We start from the raw sequence: 22,158 nt of genomic DNA on the forward strand, positions 1-22,158 counted from the left end.
GTATATTAAACATAACAATCAAGATTACAAAATAAAATGAAGTCTAAGTGTTGCAGTAAAGTTTGCTTTGATGAGCCTTGGAAATAATTGGTACTTTTTTATTTTTGTTCATGCTCACATACTGTAGAGTGAGAAGGGTTAGGTTCAACTTCTGCTCTGTCCACTTTCCTGACATTGATAAAGTTATCTAATCACTCTAAGCTTCAGTTTCTTTATCTGTGAAGAAAGAGAATAACTGAACATACTTAGTTGTATAGGATTCTTGTGAGGAATAAATGAGATTATGTATGTAAAGCATAAGAGCTTGGGAAATGTTAACTACTGATTTGATTATTACTATGACTACTACTTCTAATCTGTGATGTTTCTGATATCATCCTCTGTTGCCCTTACCCGTTTTGTTCATTCTTTCATTTATTATGTAATAATTGAGTGCCTACTGTTTGCCAGGCACTAGCCAACACATTCATGCCCTCATGGACCTTAGAGCAAACCAAGCCCTCATGGACCTTAGAGCTGACCATTTTACTCGTATGTATGTCTTAGTGTGGTCCTTGGACTGCTGTGACCGTTAGCTTACCCAGGGGTGCATCACCTGCTTTGGAGGCTTGAATCCTGACTATGCTGACTATGAAATAACCTGACTACATTGTAAACTGGGTATGCTTTCCTTAGCCTCAGTTTTTATTGCTAAAATAGAAATAATAAAATCTAACTTAAAGGAGACTTGAGGATTAAATAAGACAGTATTAATAATGTGCCAAGATTTCTCAATGAAGGGTAGTTCTTTTTTTACCTTTAGGCTGTGAAGAGAAGTGGGCAATGGTGGGTTAAAGCAAATATAATTGTCCATGTTTTTTGCTTTGTAAGAAATACTTTGACCTTTTGTCTAAAATCAGAACCCTCCTCCTCCCTCAAAGAATTGTTTTACGTAGTTTTTTTTTTTCTGAAAAGCTTGTATTGTGCATTATGTATAGCTTAATGAAAATGCAGTGATTGTCCTTTTAAGATTTTAAGGTTTCATTTTCTTATTACTCTGTCAATGACTCTTGCCTTTTTATAGGCAAAGAGTGATGACTTTGATTAGACATTCTTATTCACATTTTTGGTTCCTGCCATAATCTTTATCATAATTATAACGGTAAAATTTAGGAGAGCACAGACCATTTTAGGATATTGGAAATGTGATTATAAAGCTAGAATACAAATGTATTTGGAGCTAGGAGATAGCAATTAGAGATCTAATCAAGCCTTTCATTTGACAGATCAGGAAAAGAGGTCTAGAAAATGGAAGTGTGTTAAGTTCACGTAACACATTAGTGGCAGAGTTGGGGCTTCCTAGTGCCTAATGTTCGTTCCACTCATTTTATGCTGCTGCTCGTATTTTGATGACCAGCTCAAGTTCAGTCAAGGAGAGTTGTTCTTTAACAAGGTTTCTATTTCCCAGTAAATTTACTTTCTGGAAAATGGATCCTGAAAAATAGCTCGATGGTTATGGTATTTGGTACAGTTAGCAACCAAGAAAGGCAAGATCGAAGAATGAGGTGTGGAAATCAACCTTGGATTTGACTCTGGTTTTTGGTTGGAAAACCTGAATTGTTTTTGTTGCTTGTATACTTTGAGCTTATTTATTTGTTTATCCACTCCTCCACTTCCTGATGGCATGGACAGTTGTAGTTTAGTTTTTTGTTTTTTTTTTTTTAGTGTTAAAAATAGGCAGAAAAAATCAGTGAGGAAGTAAATCAAGAATGATAAACTTTGGACTGTCTCTGAGAACAGAATGTTTACTTGACAAATTTTATGACTTTTGAACTCTTTGAGTTACCAAAGCATCATAAGAAAGAAAATGTTATACAAATGTAGTTTATAACAATTATAATTGCTAATAAGGCTGGGTTGTGGTGAGAACATAGTAGACTATGTTCTGCTTGGCAAGAATGTGGTACTCTTACCTTTCTGCTTGGCAAGAATGTGGTACTCTTGCGATCGGGCCTTATACCTTGTGCTAGGTTGTTTTTAGCGTCTACTGAGGCGCAGTTTCCTCCTTAAACCGTATAGAGCCCAAGAATCCTCAACACATTGCATCTGAGAGTAAGTACCAGTTGATCAGAGTTTGTTTATTACTATTTACCTGTCACCCTTCTATTAAGTCATGACAAAATAAAAATCAGTATCAGTGTAAAAAATCTAGAGTTATTTTTTTGTTATTGCATTATTGACATGATAAAATTTCATTTAGAATTTTAGTTTTAATAAAAAAAAATATATATACTCTACCAATTACAAGTCAGTGCTTATTAAATTAGCAAGAAATTTTTATGTTCCAGGCAATATGCTAAGGACTATGAGATGGCTTTACAAAATTTTAGTAACACGTTTGGAAACTTATAGGTAAAAAGGAGGCTTCTTGACTTACTGGAAACACCTTTTGTAAAACAAATTAACTGAAACAAGAATATTCTTTATATCAACTGTTTCTCTTCAGTGCCCTTGTCATTCAGTGATTGGCAAAAATGAAAGTTCTGGAAGCTCACAAGGTTGCTTACTTGCTACCTTAGTTATGTTTTCTTTACTTTTTCCCCCATTAGAGTTATTTTGGCAAAAGAAAACATACAACTCTGGAGTGGGAAAGAGGACATATAAAACAAAACTTAAGGAAGTAGGAGAAAAGAAAATAACTTAAACATTTATAATTGCTTGGAAGAATTTGCTAATTCATTGATTGAGCAAACATTTGTATGCTTTCTACCTACCAAGCTCTGAGTGAGGCACCGTGATACAGACATGTAAGACAGTGCTTCTCAACCCTTTTCATCTCAGGATGTACATAGAAAATGATGATATTTTAATTTAGATTAACTGTCCCTTCTGGGCAGTCCTGAGGGCTGAGGCTGAGGAGATGAGTATTTTGGCATACTGGAACCCATTTGAGGTATACACATCAGGACATTTGATATCTGTCCCAGTTCCTGCCCTTGGAAAGCTCACAGAAGACGGCCAAGTGAACAGACGGCGAGAATGATTCACTGATTCTACGACTGGTTTTGTTTGTGGGTTGGAGATAGTAGATGGTCCAGTTATGGGTGTAGTTCATAGACTGCAGAAAAGAAACAAATCTAAGTGTTATAGAATGTAATATTGTAACTTTGCATTAATTTGTAACCCTTCAAATTATGCCTTAAAGAAAAGGCGTTAAGGGTTTTGGTCTTATTTGGTCCTTGAGATAAGGAAGGATAAAAACAGAATAGCCTCTCCTCTTTTTGAACACTAATGCTTAGAAAGTCTAATTCTGGCCACATGACCTCCTGCCTCTTGATAAACCATGTTGAAGAGATGAGAGTGACAGGAAAGAAACAGGAGGAAAAGGTGGGTGGGAAAGATGTTCTGGAGTGAATCGTACCAGTTTAGAGCAGAATAGCGTGTTAAGGTATCCTCCACACCCCTATTCCCACCCCACCCCTGGAAAAAATCCTGTGATACTCTGTACTACTTCCAGTATTGGATTATATCCAATTACAACTGCCCCCTTGGACTCTTCACGTTGCAGAGGTCAAAAGTTTCAATCGTAAAACAATTCATTCAGTGAACACTACCGTGTATCTGCTGTGGTGGAGTGGGGTCATGGGGTGGTCCCTATCTTCAAAGAAGCATAATAATCATACAAGGTGGCAAGTGTCATGGAAGCATGAGGAGAAATGTCAGGTTGATCAAAAAATGTTCTCAAGTGGAAGAAATGCTATATCAGCCTTAAGGTTCTCAAACCTAGCCAGGGAAGTGGAGATGTGAAATCTCAACAACTTAAAAAATGGGATGAGGAATAAAATTAGGAGGCAAAAGAAAATTTTTTAAGCCAAAGCTTTGAATTAAAGAGTAATATAAGAGAGAATAGGATTAAAGGAAAGGTTATAGAGTTCTGCTTGTCAAATTTCTTTGGAAATCTTTCTTTAATACTTGCTGTGGATTGAATTGTGGCCTTCCAAAGTATGTGTTGAAATACTAACCCCACTATGAGTTGGAATAGACTTGATGGCAATGGATTTCATTTTTTTTGGTTTTGGTACCTGTAATATGTTCCTATTTGGAAATAGGGGGTTTCTTTTCTTAATGAGATCATACCAGGGTAGGGTGGATTTTAAATCTAAAACCTCCTGACTTATAAAAAGAGCAGAATAGTCACAGACACACCCAAGGAACTCCCTGGAACTTGAGGGCTACCCACAAGGAAGGATCTCCCTCTAGAACCACACCCTGAATTCTGACTGTGAGAAAATAAATTCTGTTCTTTAAAGCAGGGCTTTGAACTGGTTCAAACTGGTCCAGTCATCGCCAATGAAACAAAACTGGAGCAGACTTGAATTTTTACAGTTTGGGTAATCCAGAACAATAATTGGAAAGGAAAAATTATGGATTGAAGCCCTGGAATGGGATACTCAGAAGAGGTGTAGTGAGCCCTATCAGGAGCCTGATTCTTGGGGTTGGATTATTGCCAGGATTGTGAAGAGCAGCACACGTTCAAAGGGGCACAGTCGGTGCCGTCCTTGAGCAGGGCACTGCTGTTTCCAACTCTGCTCAAAATCTGCCTAGCAAGAGATTTGGTTGCTCTGCAACCTGTACACTACCCTTGGTTTCTAAGAAGGAGATTAGGTTTCTTGCAGGGCTTCGACCTGTAATTCTTATCATTCTGGTTATCCTTCCAGTTCATCCAAATTTTAAAAATTCATGTTTGTTCCAGTTTCAGTTCCTCAGCTATGACTGAACCAGGAAGAACCAGTCCAAGGCCTTGCTTTAAAGCTACCCACTTGTGATGTTTTGTGTTTCAGCAACACTGAGTAACTAAGACAATACTCTTGTAGTGGTCTTTGTGTGTGTGTGTGTGTGTTTATTCTTAAGGTGGGTCAGACATATGTATTACTTGTTTAATTTTAATTCTAAATTAATATTTATTAATAGAAGTTTATTTTTAAATTTTAATGAAATTTAATTTATTTCAGAGTTTAATTTTAGTGTTTCCATCTCCTATTTTTAACTTATCAAGCTAAACTTTAATTTTAGTTATCTCTAGTATACTTCATTCAGAAACTCTGGTGGCATAGTGACTAAGAGCTACGGCTGCTAACCAAAAGGTCGGCAGTTCAGATCTACCAGGTGCTCCTTGGAAACTCTGTGGGGAGTTCTACTCTGTCCAAGGGCAATGGGTTTTTTGGTTTTAGTACACTTCATTCAGAAGAATGCCAGTACAGTTTGGGCATTGTATATTTGAAGATTCCTCACCCATTCTTGAAATGTATTTTCTTAAGCCAGAGTTTTAGCCCAGCATTATTCTCCACACCCTTTCTTCCCTTTATGCATTTATTAATTTTAATGGCAGCAAAATAAAGTCTGACTTTCCAAGTCGAGGAAGTAAATGAGAATCAAAATGTTACTTGGTTTCCTCAACCAGATTCTAACTTTGGTCAGTATCCTTTGATCCTTTATTTACCAGAAATAATAACTGGGCTGTTTGAGGACCTAATGACTTGTTGCATGCAGTGGGGAGTGGGTGCAGAACACGCTTCAGCATTCTCTGTGGTGGTTCTTTTCCTTAGAGGAGGTTTCATCATAGTAATGGGAGCAGCCCTTGTACTTCATTATACCAAATTTATTTTTATATTGGAGAGGAGGATTCCACAAAAATTAGTTTTTTTTATGAGGGGGAATCCTGTCTACTTTCCATATGGGTTATTAGTTTTATTAAAAGTAAATCTTTAGAGAAGGTGAATCATTGACATTCGAGGATAACCTTGGCACTATTTGTTGTTAGTAGATCACCAGGCCCTTCTGCATAGTTCGTCTTAGTATGGAAGCTCTGCTGAAACAAACAAACAAAAAAGCCTATAAAAAAAAAAATAGAGATGGATAAATCAAGCAATTTTTTTTTTTTTTTTTTTACACATAAAGGTATAATTTGTCTTGTGATTCCAGTGATATTTAATATGAAATCCTTTGCCTCTTAGTGGCCTTATAGACATTTGGTGACTATTTTCAAACCTTGGCTTATAAGAAAATACAATTATTCTGAGTAGTACATATAGGTGCCTCTTTAGTAGGTAACTTCTAGAACAAGTTTGGAAAGCTTTGCCACATTACTGCAGTCTGAAATGCTAGAGAAAGATTAAGAATGTTATTTTTACATTTGTTTAATGGCCTCCACTACTATGGGAATTAGTTTTATTTATTTCTGCTTTATGAATGAAAGTAATGGCTTTTGTTGTAATTATTAATAGACACTACTCTGTGCTAAACCCTGTGTACTTTCTTTTGTGGGTTTTGATTTTTTTAAACATTTTTATTATTAACAGTTCAGAAATATTAATAATAAAAATTAGTAATAATGTATACTCTGTACAGAAAAAGAGTAACATTGCCTTTTTTGACCTGTGTCCCAACTAATGTAGTTTATTTCCTCTTTTATATTCTAATTCTATTTTTAAACGTGGTTTGTGACTGTTTATGTTTACAGGATCGCCCCCGGACGTTTGACATGCACTCACTGGAGAGCTCACTCATTGACATAATGAGAGCTGAAAATGATTCGATTAAAGGTAATTTTAGAAATACAACTCTCTGATTTTAGTAAATAGTTAAAAGTATATTATCTATGTAATAAATCTGATGAGCAATATGGCAAATATTATGGCTTCACACACGGTCTCTAGTAAGTTCTATCAACTTTACACATGTACCTCTTTTTTGTTAAATAATACATTTTTGCTGGCTATCTACAGCAGGCCGATCTCAGTCGAGTTAAGAGTACTACAAGAGTACTGATTGCTAAGGGTGGGCAGTTAACTGGGAAGACATGAACTGTACCCCTCTTTTTCTACATCTCAGGCAAAAACTGCTTAGTGCCCTGTGAGAGTGAGTGTACACTAGAAACAGTTAAAAATGTTGATAGATAGTTTTTGCCTGGGTTCACGGTTTTAAAAATGCCTTATAGGTTCAAAGTCAAAATGAAGCTTTGTAATTCTTGAAATGTAAGTGTTATGTTAAAAAAGTAGTGCTATTCCTACTTGGATTCTGGTCTCAATTCTGTTAGCTACTAACTAGGTGTGTTATCTTGAAGAAGACATTCAGTCTGACTAAGCCTCAATTTTCTTACCTTTGTAATAAGGGACTTAGAATCACCTTGGGAACTTTAAAAATAAAATACAGGTGCCTAGGCCCCAGTACATGTCTGGGCTTGGGCTATTTTAATGTCTCAAATGATTCTAAGGTGCAACCAGGGTTGAGAATTACTAGACTGTTCTCAAAGGGCCCTTCCAGCTCTGTCATCCCATGATTTTGTGATAACTACCCCACAAAACAAACGTTTTTCTTCACAAAAATCTCAGTTTAATAGGAAGCGTATTTTTAGTTTTTTTTTTTTTTTTTTAAGGAATTTGGAATGTTTGGTATAGTTGGTCATCCCACCTGTTTGTTCGATCATTTGTTCATTCATTTATTCAACATTTATGAGCCTACTCTGTGCCCAACATGAGAGATTGCACTGGGGTCAAAGACGGCAAGGCAGCCTGTGCTGCAGGTTGTGGCCTCCCTCACCTAGCTTTGTGTTTGGTTTATCATATTACTGATGCAGTAAAACTAGGTGTTCTTCTGTAGACCAATAGTGGTTAAATTTTTTAATGAGAAGAGCTTTTGGGGGTCTGGAGAGATGAAAAATAATGTTTAAAAAAATGCACCCATCTGATGAGATGACTTGGAAATAATATTTTAAAGGTCTTCACCGAATTCCTTATGGAATTCTGATGGATCACTCTAACCCAGCTGCATGCTCTGTTCCTTATAAGCAGTTGTCATTGCTTAGGAAAGGTGATCTCCAATTCAGAATTGGCTTTATTTCTGCCACGTTTTAGCACACTGAACAGTCATTCAGCCTCTTTGGGCCTTTGTTTTCTCAGACGACTGAGGAGAGTCTAAAGTCCTTTCTAGCACCAGAAAAATTACCCAGTCTTAAAAAGTAGCTAAAGGGAAAATCTGAGTAATGTATGTAAATTGTTACGTAAAGTGTTATCATTGAGGGGCTCTGGGTAAAGGGTACACCTGATCTCTCTGTACTACTTTTTGCAACTTGCTGTGAATCTATAATTGTTTCAAAATAAAAAATTAAGGACAGAAAAAAAGTAGGTAAAGGACGTTTGTTTATTAATGTATTTACTCCTGCAGTTATTTTTTTAGAGCTTCCTGTGTACTAGATACTAGGAATAATAAGTAACTAGAACTCATTTTTCATAACTGCCTATGGTTTTTATCAGAGAAGGAAGTTGACGAACAGTAGCAGATACAGTTTGCTGTGTGATACTTCTAAGAAGCAAGCCTGCGGCTAGTACTTAGATATAATTGTTTGCACGCATTATTCTAACAGGAGTATCAGTAGAATTTCCTTGGTTTATCAGTTTTAGCCAGGACATTTCTCTCAGGTTTATATCAACTCAATGGTAACAGGTTTTTTTTTTGGGGGGGGCGGTGGTTTAGTTTGCTAAATGGCTTCTTGTATAAGGTTCTGCCTTTATGCTATATTCCCTTTTAAGTTTTTTCTTGACAAATTTTACCTAAATTTCTTTAAATTGATTCTGTAGGGATAATCAAAAGTTAAGTCTGATGACAGAAAAAATTAAATCTGGTTAACCTAGTCTGGGAACGTAAAGCTTTTATAAAATTGTGGTTAATAAAAGGCGCAGCAAGCATAGTAGAATGGAAAGACCATGGCTTTTGGAGTTATGTAGGTCTTGGTTCAGAATGCCACTCATCTGTACCAGTTGGTGGTGGTTGTGAGGGTTAAACGTGATGTATCTATAGATCCAGCACCCTGCCTAGTTCTTAGCAGGCACCCAGTAAAACAGCAGACTATGTGTTCTTACTCAGCTAGAGTTCTGCTTTCATGTTCGTCTAAATGAGAAAGGCAGTTTTGATTTAACAGTTCATATTGAAATGCCAGAGTAAGTTAAGCATATTAAATGACCCTTGTGTGTTTTTTCCTTCAAAAAGCAATAAAGAATTTACAGATGAGTACATGGTTCTAAAATGCAAGATTATAGTTAAACCAAGATGATCCTCTTTATATCACTGTAGTCTGTCGCTTCCCAAAATGGAGTTTTGCTCAGGGGAATACTTCATTTCTTATTATTAACTCTCTTCTGATTTTGATAGCTGTTTTAGGAGCATTGGTTCTACTGTAAGATTTTGTCTAAAGGTGATAATAAAAGTTGAGTACCTTAAACATGTAACACATTGTCCTTTTAAAGTATCTAAAATCTGCTGATTTACTTGGAAAATAAATGTGTCCTCTCCACATGCTCTTTTTCCCTAGAAACAGAAAATGAGCACTAATTCTATATGACTAGTAGAGAACAATATGTTGTTGTTACTAGGTGCTGTCCAATCGATATTTCAACTCAGCGACCCCACGTGACAGTAGAACTGCCACATAGGGTTTTCTAGGCTGTAACCTTGACAGGAGCAGATCACCAGGTCTTTTTCCCTCAGAGCTGCTGGGTAGGTTCAAACTACCAATCTTTTGGCTAGCTGCCAAGCACTTAACTTTTGTGCCACCAGGGCTCCTTCAGAGAACAGTATGCCTCTCAGGGGAAAAAAAAATATATATATATATATATATATATATATATATATATATATATATATGTATATAAACTCAAAAGGATTCATTTGAGAATTTTTTAAAAGGCTCATATGAAGGCAAATTTTATATTTGACTATTTTTGTGTTAAATTTATGAATATAAATAATGAGTGACTCCATTTATGTTTATTTTTATTTGCAGTTCCTCAAAGATATGCAGTTTGTATGTGTGTACACATGTTCAAAGAATTAAAGCCTAAAATTAATATAAAAACTACAAGTTGAATGAATTGTTGTTGTCGTTAGGTGAGCTCAATCACTTCAGACTCACGGCGACCCTGTGTGCAACAGAACAAAGCATTGCCTGGTCCTGTACCACCCTCACAGTCATCGTTATGCTTGAGCCCATTGTTCCGGCCACTGTTGTCAGTCCATCTTGTTGAGGGTCTTCCTCTTCTTCACTGAACGAATTGGTTTGACTGTATTAATTTTTTAAAAATTTAAGAAATCTCCCTAAACGTAGTAGGGTTTAAATTTTTATTTTCACTGTTATATTCTAATATGTCCAGGAACTTTGAAATACTTTTTTAGTTTCTTAATGAATAAGTGTGTTGTTGACTCCAACTAGCTTGTTGGAAACCTTTTTTTATTACAAAGGCTCAAAAGGAGTACCTAGCCGTCATTTCGTAATTAATATTAGTCTTTTATGGTTTATTTTTTAACTTGTTTTCTAAGATATTTTAAGGCTGCTATCATTTTCTCTATGTATAGGGGTTTAGGTCTTTGAGGCAGAAAAGGGTCCTCCCCATACCTTATCTCCGTGTCCCTTCTCTGGTCAGCTGGCATGTCTGCATGTTATTTTTATCCACAAGATTGCGTATTGCCTTCTCCATAGCCAACGCCAGTGACAGTCTCTAGGAGCTCTTCCCCAGAGACTGATTTCGTTTTCTTTACCTCACACTCAGGATCATAAGCTAAGAACCTGAGCTACAGACCAATTTTGAATTTTGATCTCCCAGGTGGTAGCTTGTACATCGCTACAGGATTATTAGGTTTATCAAGTATTTTCTTCACTTCGACAGAAAAATCTCCTTTTATTGTTGTAGATGCCTAGATGATTATTTGAGGGAATATTGTATCTTACTATTATTTGTATTTTTTCTGGCCTGTGAAATTGGTGCCTACTGTGTAGAAGTGGAGCAGCATGATATAGATGAAAACCACATGCGAGTACATCTGTTTCCAGCCTTTTGAAGCGTAGGTTGGCCACGGTCAGAGTCATGGAGCAGCGTTACATTCAGGGTATAGTAGGAGAGACCTCTAAAAATTAAGGATCTTTCCCTCCCTCCTTTTGTGTGTGTGAAGGGAATAAAGGAATTAGATATGAACCAAGAAGTAGTAGTTGATGGAATGGAAAGAGAGGGAGATAGCGCTCAAATAAAGAGACGAAAAATAGTGCTGGAAAATTATGAGATATCAGACTGAGTAGAACAATCCACAATTTCATAATAGTGGTTGAGTATTTTGAAAACTATATATGAAAACAATTTAATCTCCAATTTGTTTCATTCTATAGAAAGCCAAAATGAGACAGTAAAATTACTGAGAGAACAAAGGCAGTCTGCAAATTGTCAAAATATTATGTTCTTCAGCTATTAATTAACTAAATTATGAATCAGAATGTCATCATATTTTCCCCCTGAATGTTGTGAAAATGGAATCTTTTAATATTATCTTAGAATGTGTCTTGCTTTCAGTTTATGGAAGGGGGACCCAACATATCCACCACCACAGTCCCTCTGAGTTTTCAGGCATTTGGAATACTTCATTGGAATGTGAGCAATAATGATTGCATTCAGAAATGCAAGTTGCTTAATTTAAAGTGCCAATCTTTTACATATCCCATGGTGCCCAAGGAACTGATTGCATATGCAGAGTACAGAGTGGGAGCACTGCTGCCTCTCTGGCTTCATGCATTCATTTACTACAATTATTTCAAGAGCTATGGATCTACTTACAAATCCTGTATTTCAAATTTCTGACTGCTGAAGGTGTGTGACCTTGCATTTTCAAACACTTTGCACATTAAATTTGGGGACCTTTCCCCACGTACTTTTTCATTGCTGTGGATTTGTTGGAAACAAATGCTTTAACGAGTGGTCAAGTAATGATTCCATCTGTGCCTCTTTTCTTTGTTGCTAAGCAAAAAAAAATTTATAATATACCCTCTCTAGAACAAAATCGTGAAACTCAGTTGAAAGTTTAGTACACAAAGCCTGTTTCATTAATTTCCTGTGAGTTTTTTTTTAATGTCATTTTAAGAGTGACTACTGGGATAATTATTTAAATTCTATATCTTCACAGTAGAGAAAGAATGAATTTAATGCCACACACACACACAAATATATATAATAAGCAATAACTAGGAATCCTTAACTTTTTCTGTGATACAAAATTCTCCTCATATTCCTATCTTCCAAATTGTAGCCACAGGTTCTCTGCTTTAGAGAACAGATGTTATACATTGATAGAGATGTTTTAGAACAGATAGATATTACAAACTGATAACTGACATTATGTAGACTGAGAGCTCTAAAAATCAGCTATGAGCATCACAGAAAATAGGATTAAATTTTGTCATTGAATTTTAAATCTGAAATAATTCAGGAATAATTTTTTTTTTAACATGAAAGAGACTCATTCTAAAATAGGTTCTGTTGCTATAAAATTAGAATGATTTATTTTAAATAAGGTTGGAGGTAGGGTATCATTTCTTACAGTATTTAACCTTTTTCCTGTTAAATCAGTTTGCCTTTGGCAATTTGAGAAAGCACTTCTCCGCACCTTGACTATACACCCCCCCCCCCCCCCCCACTGCTTTTTTAAAGGGTTAGATGGACATTTTCCTTTAAGGGACATTTTAATGGGGCATGACATAAAGTACCATAAAGAAGAAGTGGATAATGCAAACCAACTAATTTTACTTAGGCTCATAACCAAATTTCTCCTTCCAAGTAAATTACTGTTACGTGGTATCAGATGTCTTCTGGCTAATTGCTGGATCTTTTAAAATTGCCAGTCTTTCTTTAGGATTCAGAGTCTGCCAGGCAGCTGCCCTGCATGCCTGGTTGAGCCTTCCTGAATCAGGCTGGTTCCTTCTTGCTGTGTTTGGATGATACCAAGTAATTGAAAGCAACACAGCAGGGGAGTAGCCGAGGTGTCTCAAAAGAGTGGAAAATTGCCTTCCTTCTAGAAGCCTCATGAGTAACGGAATAAGGTGCATAGCAAAGAATTACAGGTACTGCTCGCCTACGATGAGCTTTGTCGATGTTTAGAAACGAAGTGCGCTTCCTCCCTTCCTGTACTCCACCTTTCCTGACTGCTGAAATGGAACATCCTAAACAGTCTTTCCTTTTTGCCTGTGTTTAGCTGTGCCGAGTGGTGGGACCTGGGCTTCTGTGTTGAGGTAACTTCTTTTGTGAGGAGGAAGAAGAGAGCAAAGTAGTGTGGCATGATTTTCTTTGTATTACTGGTACAGGGTATACTCTTAATTTTGAACAACTGTCTCCATTTTGGTCAGAATTTGTTGGATTCCTCTCAGCTCCATGTAGGCAGAGCTTATAAAAATGAATTATTCAGATTAGGGGTCTCCGGTTGTTTGCTTTTTTAAGGGGGGAGAGGGAGAAGGGAAAGGAGAAATACCTGGGAGAAAAAAACAATGTTTTTGATATAATCATAGCACTGGATTGAAGTCTTCCTGATTTTGGCCTCTGAACTGAAACCAGTTTGTGCACTGGCCAGATCCTCCTCTGCCTGTTTATTTATATAACATTCTTTAAAGTAGAAAGTAGTGATCCCTTGCCCTCCACCCTCCACGTACTTGTGATAAATTATTTGACCCTTGTTTTTATTTGTTCTGAAACTCATATAAGCAGTTGTCACAAAGGGAGAATTTGTCTAAGATTCTTTTAACTTAAAGTTTTGTTTTTCTTTTCAATTGTATTAACACTCACCTGTCTTATGACTGTTGTGACTTAATTTTGTTTGAATACATGTTCAGGGCAGGGATTGTTAAGGAATAAACTAGATGCAGCAGTTAAGCATTTAGACATAAATCAGAAAACAATCAGCAATCAGGTAACAAATTAATACGGACTTTAGTGCTTTACACTTTCACATTAAGTATTGTGCATAACTTAGTATAAATTTTACTGCGCGGACAGACAAAACTAATAATATTCTCCATTCAGAAATGAAATCTGAATGACATTTAAGTAGTAGGATTTTCTGACTTTGTCAGTGCTCTGTCAGTGATTAAATATTAGGAACCTCCCTATGATATGAAAAAAGAGAGCCAGAACATTTATAGAGATTTATTTTGTGCATGTTCCACATCCAAATTAATATTGCATACTGTGTACCTTTTGATAGTGTCAGTTATTTTTCTTTCTGTATTATTGTAAAATTCTATAGGGAGGTGACTCTTGCTATCACAGCTCCTAGGACAGCTCTCTAGATTAATATCTGCCTAATAAATGCCCTTTTGATGATGGAGTAATACAATAAGGAGTTGTCTATGAAGGTCTTAAGGTGTTCCTTGATTGGGTTATATAATCCTGGAATATATTGTTTGCTGACTTTGGGTGAGGGGAAGCAACACCACCAGGTTCATAAGCCTGTTGCCTTGAGTCGATTCTGACTTAGAGTGACCCTATATAAGACAGGGTAGAACTGCCCCATAGGGTTTCCAAGGAGCAGCTGGTGGATTTAAACTGCCAGCCTCTTGGTTAGCAACTGTGCCACCAGGGCCCCACCTGGGTCATAGGTGTCATAAAAAAAAATCCAAGACCCTCTTTGCATGGAATTTAGCAAGAGGAGGAGAGAATAGTTGCACAATTAGCCACAAAATTATTACGTCCTGATAATGCATGGAATTTGTACCTGAACATTGTACAGTTGCTTGATTTATTAGCTGTATATGCCTGATTGTGCGAAGACGGAAAAGAGACAAAACTCAGTGAATTTATTGCTGGTGAGCAGTATAAATCTGTAAAAAGAATACTTTTTTACTAGTTCTAAACTAGTTACCTAACTTTTAGTCAGAAATTGACATGGCTAGGTTGTCTCCCAGCTTTGTTATTTTGTCTAACGGACTGGTTTCTCAATTCCGTTTCACATTGTGCACTCAGTTGTAAAAGCAATGGCTTTGTTTTATTCAGGGTATTACCTGGTAACCAGTCAATTAAGAACATTAGTGGAACTCTGGAGGGAAGCGGCTCCATAATCTCTTTTGAATCCAGTTGGGTCGATGCCAGTTGCTCTATACTGGGAAAGAGCAAGAGGAGTCAACCAATCAGAAGACCCTTTTTCATTCTGGAGAAGCTAGTAATAAAGGGCATATCTGTAACTCTGAAGAGCAGCCGTGAGTAATAGAAATACGAAAAGCTTAAAAAACCCATCTAGCTTCTCTTGACTATGATTTTTTCTAGTACTGTAATGTTCTAAATAAGAAACGTCTGGTATGGTTGATTAAATGTTGTTGTTGCATGCCCTCAAGTTGATTTTGACTCATAGCAGCCCTGTGTGTCAGAGTAGAACTGCTTCATAGGGTTTCCTAGGCTGTAATCTTTATGGGAACAGATCACCAGGTCTTTTCTCTCACAGAGCAGCTGGTGGGTTCGAACCACCAACCTTTCTGTTAGCAGCCAAGTGCTTAACCATTGCAACACCAGAACTCCTTTAGTTGATTAAATAGAGGTATTTAAGTCAAATTACTTGATCTCTTTATTGTAAATGACTAGAAGTTGTTAGCTTACAATACCACCACCTGTTGCAGGGGAGTCAGCTTCAACTCATGGTGACCCCGTGTGTATCAAAGTAGAACTGTACTCCATAGGTTTTCAGTGGCTGATTTTTTGGAAGTAGTTCTCCAGGCCTTTCTTTGGAAGCACCTCTCAGTAGACTCGAACCTCCAACCTTTCAGACCTTTCAGTTAGCTGTTGAGTGTGTTAACTGTTTGTACCACCTAGGAACTCCTAGCTTGCAATAGACTTTCCCAAATGTTAGGAAATAAAACAGAGAAGCATTTAGGATTGTGTTCAAACCTGACTGCTACTACCAGTTACATGGCTATAGGTTGGTTACTTCTTTCTTTACCACGGTTTCCTCACTGCAATTCTACACAGTATCTTGGGCATGCTATTCCTAAGTAACAGAACAGGAGGTTTTTATAGTTTAATGACTGAAAGTAGTACGTGAATGTCATGTGAGTCTGTGTGTGGCAGTATTCAATATTGAATAACTTGTAGAAGGGATATAACTAGACATCAGTCATATTTAGTCAGTTTAGTGAAGGCTCTGCTTCTAGACTGCATGTTTTCTTTTTGAGGTAGGCCTAGAAATATATTTAGGAAGCAATTGTTTGAACATGGCCTCGTGAAATGTTTCTATTCTCAACCCGTGGGCTGTGGGCCCCTTCAGCCTTGGGAATTATTTGAAGTAGCCTGTGAACTCATTAGTGACTAAACATTCCAGTTAGATGAGAGAGATGTCACTTATATATGCATGATTATCTTCCAAAAGCATGTGGATGCTGATGTAATGTAATTAAAATACATTTAAAGCTGTTGCTGAATTCACAGCAGCCTTTTGTAATTAAGCTTTTGTTGTTTTATGTGTTTTAAAAGGGGAGGAGAATATATAGTTATTGTCATGAAGGGGAACCTCTATGCAATTTTTTGGCCAAAATAGGTTTGAATAATTATAAAACGTGTAGCACTGCTCTAGAGAATGTCTCTCAGTTATTCTGTTCAGGATCCTGTCCTTAGAATGTTCTCTATTATTATAAAGAACAATATGCCATGGAAAGTAATTTAATAGAGGAGATGAGGAGGAGGAAGACAGAGAAGAGTAGGAGGTCACTTACCAGATCCTAGATTATCATCTCTACCAAATAGCATTTTGGAACTTCGTCTCTGACATCCAAAATCATTTTTGCCCTTTGAGGCAGGGCTAGGAGTGTGTGGGCTGTTAGACTACACCCTGCACAATGCCAGGGGAAGGGGGAGCCATATGACAAAAGTGGTGTAATTTGGAGTCCTGTAACATGGCAGCCTTTGTTAGGAAGGGGAGACAGGTACTACTAAAGCCTTCTTTAAGCCACAATGGTTTGGAATTATGTTACATTTTAGGCTTCTGTTTATAGTCCATTTCCACTAACATTTGCACATAGTTCACTTACCAGGCAGCCACAGACTGAAGGACACATTTAGTGATTGTGGTGAAATGAGTCCTTTATGTAGACTTTTGCCTTGGTTCTTCGGAAGAAGAGTTGGGGAGATTTTTCCCCCTAAACCCTAAGGAATTGTTACATTTGCCCTAGTTCTTTGAAGAAACTACTTGGGGGACCTTCCAGGTTGCTTTCTACACCAGAGGGTTGTTACTTTTGTCCAAGGAGGAAGTGTTCTCTGCTGGCTTGTACTTCTGTATAAAACCTGAGTTGATTGACATCTCATGGGCTTGTGACTCTCCCAGAATGATTGGCTGGACCACAGTCTTGCTAGGGATTGGTCGATTTACTACTCAAATACTGGCTTTAAAAATCACCTCATAGGATTGAGCGATTTGTGGTCCACTAAGGGGATTTTGGTCATGGTCCTGCTGGGAGGGCATGCCAGAAATTGGCAAGGAGTTTACTTATATAAACGTCAAACCCCACAGAAGGTTTTAGAGAGACAAAAGATGTGAGGAGGGAACCTCAAGACCAAGAAGAGCCTGTAGTGGAGTGGTTCCTGCAAGAGGAACCCCCTAGAAGAGCTGTAAAACTGAAGATGAAGCCTACAACTAATAGGTTCTTGCCTAGCAGACTAGCAGATTGAAGTTAGCCAGACTCAGGGTTCGAAGAACAGAAAAGTTTATTCACAGTTTTCAAACTGGCAGGCAGGCAGGGTCTGGTGACCTAAGGCTGCCAGCTCCCTGAACTAAGGCAGATTTGCTCCTTATATAGGGAGTGACATACATATTCATGAACAGTGAGGGGAGGATCTTCAGTCCTGAGATGCGAGTGCTGTCTGCATTTTTGTGAGTGATTTTTTGCGTACTGCTCTAAAAATACTGCGCACAGCCCTAAAAAAATGGCTATGGCTCGCTACTGCCACCCCAGGAAGGTCGGAATAACTGGTAAATTTGGAGTTTGTGCAGCCTGCACCTCTGCCTCCTACAGGAGAAGGCAGGAAACCTGGGGAACCAACCAATCATGGTGAGGTGTTGTAAAAGTTGTAACAAAAAGGTAACAAGAGTAGACTTTTCTGAAAAACAGCTCCTATGGGATGGTTGATAACCCTCTGCCCACTTCAAAGACACTGAGAGGCCCCGAAGAGGGGCTCAGCAACAGAACCAATGGTGACAGCAGAAAGCTCCTGCTACACTGGCTATGAGCTGGGCCAGTTAACAGCAGAAAGGCCAACACTGGGAGGCTGAAGGCAGAGGGACTGCTGAGAGCCTGTGCACAGCTGAGAAGAACAAATGCACAGCCAAGAAGAGGATGTATCTGGTTGAGAGGAGCTGAGAGCTGTCCTGGCTGGGAGCTGCCCTGTTTGATGAAATTGATCTTGTCCTGAGTTATATCCTGTTACTTCCAAGTTAATCTTGTCTAGAGTTGTATCCTGTTATTTCCAAGTTGCATCCTGTTCTGGGTTGTGTCTTGAACTTCACTGTAAGTACAGTTTATGAGTTCTGTGGCCATCGCGATGAATTATCAAACTCAGCAGAGAAATAATGTCATGGGGGAAGGGAGAAAGGATGGTTGGTATCAGAAATGGTGAAGAAGTTGGAGAGTGGAGGTATATCTGACCTCCACCTCATAGGAACCAGCTTTGTGTTGATTCTGACTTTTATTCCTCAGGAATTTAGGGAATTCCTTTGAAAAAACCAAAAACAAACAAATAAACAAAAAAAAAACCGAGTGCCGTCAAGTCGCTTCTGACTCATAGCGACCCTATAGGACAGAGTAGAACTGCCCCATAGAGTTTCCAAGGAGTGCCTGGCGGATTCAAACTGCTGACCCTTTGGTTAGCAGCCGTAGCACTTAACCACTATGCCACCAGAATTTACGCTCCATTATAATGATAGACTGTGTTTTTCCTTTTTGAGTAGACCTGGACACATTCTGTATAGAAAGCAGTGTTAACCACCCGTTCCAAGTAAAAGGGCACTTCTTCCTGAGACTGTTGCTATGACTTGTATTTTTGTCCCTTCTGAGAATTAGCTCTAACTTAAACCCTTACATGGAAACCCTGGTGGCGTAGTGGTTAAGAGCTACAACTGCTAACCCAAAGGTCGGCAGTTAGAATCCATCAGATGCTCCTTGGAAACTCTATGGGGCAGTTTTACTCTGTCCTATAGGGTCGCTATCAGTTGGAATCGACTTGATGGCAACGGGTTTGGTTTGGGTTTTGGTAAATTCTTACAATAGCTTTTTATGTGGGTTTTGTGATCTTCATTTTACAGTTGAAGAAATTGAGGTTCAGAAGGATACAACAGCTTTTGTAAAGTCACTCAACTAACTGGTATCTGTGAGAACAAGACAGAACTCAACCGCCTCTGGCTCCTGGTTCTATAGCTTAGGTATTTATTGTGAAGCCTTTCAAGGGGATGCAAGCATCATAAAACACTTAAGCATTTTAGCCTTACGTAGTGTGCTTTAGATAGAGAGTAGACATTAAAATTTCTTAATTTCTATTCACAAGACTAGGTGCAGAATTTGAAATCTGTATTTTATCATAATAAGCTCTGTAAAAGGTTCAGATCTTAAACCTGCTGCTTTCCTGTTTAAGAGTGTCTTGTTGAGGACAGAGGTCAAAATAGGATCACTGAGGGCACTTTGCCAGGCTGGCTTGTTCTCTCCCTGATTCTGATTTATCAGGTCTGTCATGGGACCTAAGCTGCTCTATCCCCCACGTGATTCATAGATACTGATCTGCCTCCTCACCTCCACCCTCACTCCACTTTGAGAACCACTTTAGATGTGTGTAAATTTTAAAGTTGTCTGAAGCGGTTCATACAACAAATATATATCTGGCATCTGCTACGTGACAGGCACTGTTTTAGAGTGTTGGGAAATACCAGGGAGTAAAAACCAAGATTCCTGGCCTCATGCAGCTTCTCTTCCATATTATTGGCTGATGTCTTTGAATAGTCTGCTTATTACCTAGTTTTGAAGGCCAATAAGAGGAAGACGCAGTGCCTTGAATACTGACAGGAGAAAATAGTGGCTGAGACTTCTGAGAAGTACACAAGGTGAAATATTAGATCAGGATGAAATTCAAGCACATTCTTTTTGTTTTTTGTTTTAATTTTTATTGTGCTTTCAGTGAAAGTACAAATCAAGGCAGTGTCTCATACAAAAATTTATATACACCTTGCTGTATACTCCTAGTTAGCTCTCCCCCTGAGACAGCACACTCCTTTCCACTCTCTGTTTTCGTATCCATTCAGCCAGCTTCTGACCCCCTCTGCCCTCTCATCTCTCCTCCAGACAGGAGCTGCCCACATAGTCTCATGTGTCTACTTGATCCAAGAAGCTCACTCTTCACCAGTATCATTTTCTATCCCATAGTCCAGTGCAATCCCTGTCTGAAGAGTTGGCTTTGGGAATGGTTCCTGTCTTGGGCTAGCAGATGGTCTGGGGACCATGACCTCTGCGGTGTCCTTCTAGTCTGAGTCTGACCTTTATGTCTGGTCTTTTTATGAGAATTTGGGGTCTGCATCCCACTGCTGTCCTGCTCCCTCAGGGGCTCTCTGTTGTGTTATCTGTCAGGGCAGTCATCGGTTGTAGCCAGCCACCATCTAGTTCTTCTTGTCTCAGGCTGATGTAGTCTCTGATTTACGTGGCCCTTTCTGTCTCTTGGGCTCATAATTACCTTGTGTCTTTGGTGTTTTTCATTTTCCTTTGCTCCAGGTGGATTGAGACCAATTGATGCATCTTAGGTGGCCGCTTGGCAGGCACATCCTTCATTAGGTTCAATAAAGTCATAAGAACTTATATTAAGTAAGTGATTAGAGTTGATGATAGGTATGTATGCAGAAAGCCAGCTAGTGAATTTGATTATGGTTTTTGTTTTGGACTTCAGTAACCAGTTTTAAAGGAGCCCAACCCAAAACCAAACCTATTGCCATCGAGTCGATTCCGACTCATAGCGACCTTATAGGACAGAGTAGAACTGCCTGGTAGAGTTTCCAAGGAGGGCCTGGCAGATTTGAACTGCCGACCTCTTGGTTAGCAGTCATAGCACTTAACCACTATGCCACCAGGGTTTCCTAAAGGAGCCCAGTTGGTGTAAATGGTTAAGTACTAGGCTGCTAACGGAAAGGTCGGTGGTTCAAACCAGCCCATCCATGGGAAAAAGACCTGGCACCTGTGTCTAATGATTATAGCCAAGAAAATTCTATGGGGCAGTTCTGCCCTGTCACATGAAGTCACTATAGTTGACTCAACGGCACCCAACAACAACCAGTTTTAAGGGTGGTTTTTAATCACTGGAGAAGTAGTCCTGTATTTTTTAAAATATTGGCCGTAAATAAGGAAATCAGTCTTACTTCTTTTTAGTTTCTACAGTCAGTCTGAGAAAGGTCTAATTGTGTTTCTCTTAGGATATGTATAAATTTAACTCAAGTTTGTAGCCATTTACAAGTGAATTACTTCATGGTCCTAGGAATTTGATAAGTTTGTCTTGATTTTCCTTTATACTCCGGTTAGTACAGAAAGCCATTTCTCAAAATTATTTTTACACTGGGGCCAGTTCCAGAATTCTTTGTGTTTATTCACTAATTCTTAAAAAAAAAAGTCTCTTATAAAACATGCTTCCTTTAATCAATCTTTTTTGCAAGATAGAATTTTAATTTACTGCCTTTTCTTCTTTTCCTGAATTAAAGTTTTTCTACCATCCATTGGTCTGTTTTTCCACTTTTGTTTCTATTATATTACTCACTTTTTTTTTTTTAAACTGACTTTGGCTGGTTTAGCTTGGACAAAAACTATGCTTAGGTTTTTAAATCTTAGGAATTGCCATTAATCACTGGTATCATAACATCCTCTTAAGGCAAGTTATCTTGTTGCTCTGACATCTAAATGTAGCATCCAGAGTGGGAAGGCTTCTGTCAGTGATAAAAATAGCCTCCCTGCTTGCTGGTTTGTCCCTAGGTTTACTGGCAGTAAAAAATCTTTTGAATTCCTTAATTGGGTCAGCTCCTCGCTCGTTTTTCTCTAGACATTCCTTCTGCCTGAAATCTTAGATGCTTTTAGATTTTGCAATTTTGCACCTGCCCTGAGCTACAGCCAAAGCAATCCTTCCTTTATAGTAGACCTTCCTGAATCTGTAGGGACATATCCTGTTGACTTACATGTTCCTTTTGCCACTGTAACAGTCTTTTTTTTCAACTACTGTATCACGATTAAAACATTAAATTTTAGTTTTGGGTACAAAAGAAATATTCTCCCTGATTGCATGAAAAGGAAAAGATTTAAGTTGAATTTTTCAAAGTTTT

General features: G+C 38.2%; 1 protein-coding gene across 4 annotated transcripts in view; it reads left to right on the forward strand.

Moving 5' to 3' along the window:
* CPEB4 (cytoplasmic polyadenylation element binding protein 4) overlaps window positions 1–22,158 on the forward strand; it is a 77,766-nt gene that overhangs the window by 18,781 nt on the left and 36,827 nt on the right. For all 4 annotated transcript variants that reach the window (XM_049874342.1, XM_049874340.1, XM_049874341.1 and 1 more), the window contains exon 2: window positions 6,500–6,581. In XM_049874342.1, the coding sequence (XP_049730299.1) occupies window positions 6,500–6,581 (82 nt within the window). The remainder of the gene's footprint in view (window positions 1–6,499; window positions 6,582–22,158) is intronic.

This window comes from Elephas maximus, chromosome 2, assembly GCF_024166365.1.
Source record: "Elephas maximus indicus isolate mEleMax1 chromosome 2, mEleMax1 primary haplotype, whole genome shotgun sequence".
Classification (NCBI taxonomy): domain Eukaryota; kingdom Metazoa; phylum Chordata; class Mammalia; order Proboscidea; family Elephantidae; genus Elephas; species Elephas maximus.